This window comes from Heterodontus francisci, unplaced genomic scaffold (genome assembly GCF_036365525.1).
Source record: "Heterodontus francisci isolate sHetFra1 unplaced genomic scaffold, sHetFra1.hap1 HAP1_SCAFFOLD_995, whole genome shotgun sequence".
In the NCBI taxonomy this organism is placed as follows: Eukaryota; Metazoa; Chordata; class Chondrichthyes; order Heterodontiformes; family Heterodontidae; genus Heterodontus; species Heterodontus francisci.
The window spans coordinates 195,001-202,500 of NW_027140609.1; the positions used below are offsets into that span (position 1 = coordinate 195,001).

Here is a 7,500-nt window from a genome sequence, read left to right on the forward strand (position 1 = left end):
GAGACAGAGAGGGAGACGGAGAGAGAGAGGGAGAGACAGAGAGAGGGAGACAGAGAGAGAGAGACAGAGAGAGAGACAGAGAGAGCAAGAGAGAAAGATAGAGAGACTGAGACAGAGAGGAGGACACAGAGAGAGACAGACAGAGAGTGAGAGAGAGAGAGACAGAGAGAGCAAGAGAGAAAGATAGAGAGACAGAGACAGACAGAGAGGGAGAGACAGAGACAGAGAGGAGGACACAGAGAGAGACAGACAGAGAGTGAGAGAGAGAGGGAGACAGAGAGAGAGAGGGAGACAGAGAGGGAGACGGAGATAGAGAGGGAGAGACAGAGAGAGAGAGAAAGAAAGAAAGACAGAGAGAGGGAGACAGAGAGAGAGACAGAGAGAGCAAGAGAGAAAGATAGAGAGACAGAGACAGAGAGGAGGACACAGAGAGAGACAGACAGAGAGTGAGAGAGAGAGAGACAGAGAGAGCAAGAGAGAAAGATAGAGAGACAGAGACAGACAGAGAGGGAGAGACAGAGACAGAGAGGAGGACACAGAGAGAGACAGACAGAGAGTGAGAGAGAGAGGGAGACAGAGAGAGAGAGGAGACAGAGAGACAGAGAGGGAGACGGAGAGAGAGAGGGAGAGACAGAGAGAGAGAGAAAGAAAGAAAGAGAGACAAAGAGAGGGAGACGGAGAGAGAGAGGGAGAGACAGAGAGAGAGAGACAGAGAGAGAGAACAAAGAACAAAGAACAGTACAGCACAGGAACAGGCCATTCGGTCCTCCAAGCCTGCACCGATCTTGATGCCTGCCTAAACTAAAACCTTCTGCACTTCCGGGATCCGTATCCCTCTATTCCCATCCTATTCATGTATTTGTCAAGATGCCTCTTAAACGTCGCTATCGTATCTACTTCCACCACCTCCCCTGGCAGCAAGTTCCAGGCACTCACCACCCTCTGTGTAAAGAACTTGCCTCGCACATCCCCTCTAAACTTTGCCCCTCGCACCTTAAACCTATGTCCCCTAGTAACTGACTCTTCCACCCTGGGAAAAAGCTTCTGACTATCCACTCTGTCCATGCCGCTCATAACTTTGTAAACCTCGATCATGTCGCCCCTCCACCTCCGTCGTTCCAGTGAAAACAATCCGAGTTTATCCAACCTCTCCTCATAACTAATGCCCTCCAGACCAGGCAACATCCTGGTAAACCTCCTCTCTACCCTCTCCAAAGCCTCCACGTCCTTCTGGTAGTGTGGCGACCAGAATTGCACACAATATTCTAAGTGTGGCCTAACTAAGGTTCTGTACAGCTGCAACATGACTTGCCAATGTTTATACTCTTTGCCCCGACCGATGAAGGCAAGCATGCCGTATGCCTTCTTGACTACCTTATCCACCTGCGTTGCCACTTTCAGTGACCTGTGGACCTGTACGCCCAGATCTCTCTGCCTGTCAATACTCCTAAGGGTTCTACCATTTACTGTATACTTCCCACCTGCATTAGACCTTCCAAAATGCATTACCTCACATCTGTCCGGATTAAACTCCATCTGCCATTTCTCCGCCCAAGTCTCCAACCGATCTATATCCTGCTGTATCCTTTGACAATCCTCATCATTATCTGCAACTCCACCAACCTTTGTGTTGTCCGCAAACTTACTAATCAGACCAGCTACATTTTCCTCCAAATCATTTATATATACTACAAACAGCAAAGGTCCCAGCACTGATCCCTGCGGAACACCACTCGTCACATCCCTCCATCAGAAAAACACCCATCCACTGATACCCTCTGTCTTCCTTGACCGAGCCAGTTCTGTATCCATCTTGCCAGCTCACCTCTGATTCCGTGTGACTTCACCTTTTGTACCAGTCTGCCATGAGGGACCTTGTCAGAGGATTTACTAAAGTCCATATAGATAACATCCACTGCCCTTCCTTCATCAATCATCTTCATCACTTCCTCAAAAAACTCAATCAAATTAGTAAGACACGACCTCCCCTTCACAAAACCATGCTGCCTCTCGCTAATAAGTTCGTTTGTTTCCAAATGGGAGTAAATCCTGTCCCGAAGAATCCTCTCTAATAATTTCCCTACCACTGACGTAAGGCTCACCGGCCTATAATTTCCTGGATTATCCTTGCCACCCTTCTTAAACAAAGGAACAACATTGGCTATTCTCCAGTCCTCTGGGACCTCACCTGTAGCCAATGAGGATGCAAAGATTTCTGTCAAGGACCCAGCAATTTCTTCCCTTGCCTCCCTCAGTATTCTAGGGAAGATCCCATCAGGCCCTGGGGATTTAGCTACCTTGGAGAGAGAGGGAGGGAGAGAGAGAGAGACAGACAGGGAGAGAGACAGAGAGGGGGAGAGAGAGAGAGAGACAGACAGACAGAGTGGGAGAGAGACAGACAGACAGACAGGGAGAGAGACAGACAGAGAGAGAGAGAGACAGAGAGAGAGAAAGACAGAGAGAGAGAGACAGAGAGAGAGGGAGAGACAGAGAGGGAGGGAGAGAGAGACAGATAGGGAGAGAGACAGAGAGGGGGAGAGAGAGACAGACAGACAGACAGAGAGGGAGAGAGAGAGACAGACAGACAGGGAGAGAGAGAGAGAGACAGAGAGAGACAGAGAGAGAGAGAGAGAGAGAAAGACAGAAACAGAGAGAGAGGGAGAGAGAGAGAGAGGGAGAGAGAGAGAGGGAGGGAGAGAGAGACAGACAGGGAGAGAGAAAGAAAGAAAGAGAGACAGAGAGAGAGAGAGACAGAGAGGGAGAGAGAGAGACAGACAGACAGGGAGAGAGATGGAGAGAGAGACAGAGACAGAGAGAGAGAGACAGAGAGAGAGAGAGAGAAAGACAGAGAGAGAGATAGAGAGGGAGAGACAGAGAGAGATAGAGACAGAGAGAGATAGAGAGAGGCAGAGAGAGAGACAGAGGCAGAGAGAGAGACAGAGGCAGAGAGAGAGAAAGACAGAGATAGAGACAGAGAGAGATAGAGACAGAGAGAGATAGAGACAGAGTGAAACAGAGAGAGAGGGTGAGACAGAGAGGCAGAGAGAGAGAGGCAGAGAGAGAGACAGAGACAGAGAGACAGAGAGGGGGAGAGAGACAGAGAGGGAGAGAGAGATAGAGAGGGCGAGAGGGAGCGAGACAGAGGGAGAGAGAGAGAGAGACAGGGAAAGAGAGTGATACAGACAGAGAGGGAGAGAGAGATAGAGAGGGCGAGAGGGAGCGAGACAGAGGGAGAGAGAGTGATACAGACAGAGAGGGAGAGAGAGAGCAAGACAGAGGGGGAGAGAGAGAGAGACAGAGGGAAAGAGAGTGATACAGACAGAGAGGGAGAGAGAGAGCAAGACAGAAAGGGAGAGAGAGACAGAGAGAGGGAGAGAGACAGAGAGGGAGAGAGAGAGAGACAGAGAGGGAGAGAGAGACAGAGAGAATAGGTGATAATGAGGGTATAATTCTTATTGAGTCTGTGCATGTTTGAAACACCTCAGTACCTGAGGGAACTGGCTGTTACTGACCCTGGTCTGGTGTGTGGATTAAGTTGGAGGGATGAGGCACACCCTGGTCGAATAGTCAGAAATCAAACACAAAGGCTGTTTATTCCATGCTGCGACCTTTAATTTCTGTACAGCCACCGGAATGTAAGCAACAGAGTTTTCATGCATGCGTGTCTCTCCTGTGGACACCTTCCCACAAGAGGGACTCCCCATCCCTCCATTTGCAACCTCCACCCCCACACAAAACAGGGGAAGAGGCTGCAATTCACCTCAGGGTCATCCCGTGCCATCTGGGCCAGGTTCGGCTCCACGTTGGGTGGCCGGTGAGGGCGTTGGATGGTGATGCACATTGCAGTCGAATGGCCCACCGAGAGGCGGTGACTAGGAGGTTGGGGGGGCTAGTTGGGGGTAGTTTTGGGTTTTGAATAGCAAGGAATAATTGATCACAAGGGGACACTCCCGTGGCAGTGGGGAGGAAAAGGAGCCTGGCGGTGATGTACATCACAGCTGAATAGTCATCGACCAGCAGCAAGATGGCCAGAGAGGAATGGAAAGGGTTCGAGTGGGGGAATTGGAAATATCCCACCCGACTGGGAGCGGGAGAGGAGTGGTGTTGGGTGCAGAAAGGTCAAAGGTAAAGATACTCTAATGGTCATCAAACATTGGTCAACCGCCAGGAAGTTCTGCCCCTCCCCTCCCTCCCCCAATACCCGATTGGCCAGGAACCGGGCCTGTCACATGCAGAGGGTCTGGTTGGGTGGTGTTTGCCAGGGTGCGTATACACGTCCATGAAGACGCGGGCGGGGAGTGCATTTTCAAAGTCAACCCGAGGGGCAAGGCCTTCTCAATGGGATCTGCCATCTTCACCCGCTCCGCCATTCCTCCCTCCATCTCCTCCTCTCCCCTCTGACTCGTCGCTCGGCTTGTGAGGCTCAGGACCGATGCCTTGGCTGGCGTAGAACTCCACGACTTGCTTGGGGACCTCAGCCAGGACGCATTTGGCAAGAGCCGAGGGTGGGGCCTGGGGACAAGAGAGGACCAACGTTTGAGGGAGAAACCATGGTTACTTCATCTCATTACTCCCAACTCCCACCTCACCATCTTCCCCCAACCCCACCGTCTCTCTCCCCACAGGAGAGAGAGCCCCATAATCTAGGCCCAAACCCCTGGGGTTTGAGTCCATACTCTAGGCCCTAATTCTGGGGTTTGAGTCCATAATCTAGGCCCTAACTCCTGGGGTTTGTGTCCATAATCTAGGCCCTAATCCTGGGGTTTGAGTCCATAACCTAGGCCCAATGTCCTGGGGTTTGAGTCCATAATCTGGGCCCTAACTCCTGGGGTATGAGTCCATAAACTAGGCCCAAACTCCTGGGGTTTGTGTCCATAATCTAGGCCCTAATCCTGGGGTTTGAGTCCATAATCTAGGCCCAATGTCCTGGGGTTTGAGTCCATAATCTGGGCCCTAACTCCTGGGGTTTGAGTCCATAAACTAGGCCCAAACTCCTGGGGTTTGAGTCCATAATCTAGGCCCAATCTCCTGGGGTTTGAGTCCATAATCTAGGTCCAAACTCCTGGGGTTTGAGTCCATAATCTAGGTCCAAACTCCTGGGGTTTGAGTCCATAATCTAGGTCCAAACTCCTGGGGTTTGAGTCCATAATCTAGGCCCAAACTCCTGGGGTTTGACTCCATAATATAGGCCCAAACTCCTGGGGTTTGACTCCATAATCTAGGTCCAAACTCCTGGGGTTTGAGTCCATAATCTAGGCCCAAACTCCTGGGGTTTGACTCCATAATCTAGGCCCAAACTCCTGGGGTTTGAGCCCATAATCTAGGTCCAAACTCCTGGGGTTTGAGCCCATAATCTAGGTCCAAACGCCTGGGGTTTGAGTCCATAATCGAGGCCCAAACTCCTGGGATTCATTAGGAAGGAAGGGAACGAGTTCTGTCACCGGTCAGCCGTGGTGTTTGTGAATGGCAGGGCCAGTCTGGAGGGGCTGAATGGCCTCTTCCTGGCCCTCCGTCAGGCTTGCAGACCCGGAGGTCCGACAGGCTTTCGCTTCCCCCTGGGTCCTGGGAGGGTGAGGCGGGAGGGAGGGAGAGATTGAGAGAGGGAGGGAGGGGGAGGGAGGGGGAGGGGGGGGGTTCTCGCGATCCCCGGGCCCAGGGCCTCACCTTCTTGAAGTCACGGAAGGGGACGAACTGGACGATGTCACGGGCGGCCGGCTGGCCCTGAGTGGAGAGGAGGATCCCGTCGTCGCCGTCCAGCGTCCGCATGTCGGTGAAATCGGCGTTGCCCACGCCGACGATGATGACCGACATGGGCAGGTGCGAGGCCTGCACAATAGCGTCCCGGGTCTCGCCGATGTCTGTCACTACCCCGTCAGTCAAGACCAGCAGGATGTAGTACTTCTGCGGAGGCCAAAGCAAGGAACCGTCACTGGCAGCGGTCACCCAGCGGGCCAGAAGAAAGGCCCTTCGGCCCATCACAATCCACACCTTCCACCTCCCTGCCACCCCTTTCCCCTTTCGCGCAAGAGGATTCCATTCAGCCCACACTGTCCCTACTAGCTCTTTGAACGAGCTCTCTGATTAATCTCACTCCCCTTCGTGCTGCAAATTTATCCCCCTCAAGTATTGATAAAATTCTCATCCCCAAACCTTCCTGATCGTAAACGCCTCCATTCAATCTCCCCCTTAACCTTCTCTGATCTAAGGGAACAATCACAGCTTCTCCAGTCTGCCCACATTACTCAAGTCCCTCCTCGTCCTACCCTCCTCCAGCCCCTACACCCCTCCCTATCTCTGTAACCTCCTCCAGCCCCTACACCCCTCCCTATCTCTGTAACCTCCTCCAGCCCCTACAACCCTCCCTATCTCTGTAACCTCCTCCAGCCCCTACACCCCTCCCTATCTCTGTAACCTCCTCCAGCCCCTACACCCCTCCCTATCTCTGTAACCTCCTCCAGTCCCTACAACCCTCCCTATCTCTGTAACCTCCTCCAGCCCCTACACCCCTCCCGATCTCTGTAACCTCCTCCAGTCCCTACAACCCTCCCTATCTCTGTAACCTCCTCCAGCCCCTACAACCCTCCCTATCTCTGTAACCTCCTCCAGCCCCTACAAACTTCCCTATCTCTGTAACCTCCTCCAGCCCCTACAACCCTCCCTATCACTGTAACCTCCTCCAGCCCCTACAACCCTCCCTATCTCTGTAACCTCCTCCAGCTGCTACAACCCTCCCTATCTCTGTAACCTCCTCCAGCTGCTACAACCCTCCCTATCTCTGTAACCACCTCCAGCCCCTACAACCCTCCCTATCTCTGTAACCTCCTCCAGCCCCTACAACCCTCCCTATCTCTGTAACCTCCTCCAGTCCCTACAACCCTCCCTATCTCTGTAACCTCCTCCAGCCCCTACAACCCTCCCTATCTCTGTAACCTCCTCCAGCCCCTACAAACTTCCCTATCTCTGTAACCTCCTCCAGCCCCTACAACCCTCCCTATCTCTGTAACCTCCTCCAGTCCCTTCAACCCTCCCTATCTCTAACCTCCTCCAACCCCTACAACCCTCCCTATCTCTGTCACCTCCTCCAGCCCCTACAAACTTCCCTATCTCTGTAACCTCCTCCAGCCCCTACAACCCTCCCTATCTCTGTAACCTCCTCCAGCCCCTATAACCCTCCCTATCTCTGTAACCTCCTCCAGCCCCTACAACCCTCCCTATCTCTGTAACCTCCTCCAGCCCCTACAACCCTCCCTATCTCTGTAACCTCCTCCAGCCCCTACACCCCTCCCGATCTCTGTAACCTCCTCCAGTCCCTACAACCCTCCCTATCTCTGTAACCTCCTCCAGCCCCTACAACCCTCCCTATCTCTGTAACCTCCTCCAGCCCCTACAAACTTCCCTATCTCTGTAACCTCCTCCAGCCCCTACAACCCTCCCTATCACTGTAACCTCCTCCAGCCCCTACAACCCTCCCTATCTCTGTAACCTCCTCCAGCTGCTACA

At 52.9% G+C, this 7,500-nt stretch overlaps 1 protein-coding gene across 1 annotated transcript in view; it reads right to left on the reverse strand.

Moving 5' to 3' along the window:
• Positions 1-4,192: 4,192 nt before the first annotated feature.
• The window catches only part of LOC137360247 (copine-6-like), a gene marked incomplete at its 5' end in the record, with an annotated part of 16,749 nt that continues 13,441 nt past the window's right edge, over positions 4,193-7,500 (reverse strand). The window contains 2 exons of the mRNA XM_068025756.1: positions 4,193-4,512; positions 5,665-5,901. Of these exons, the coding sequence (XP_067881857.1) occupies positions 4,336-4,512; positions 5,665-5,901 (414 nt within the window). The remainder of the gene's footprint in view (positions 4,513-5,664; positions 5,902-7,500) is intronic.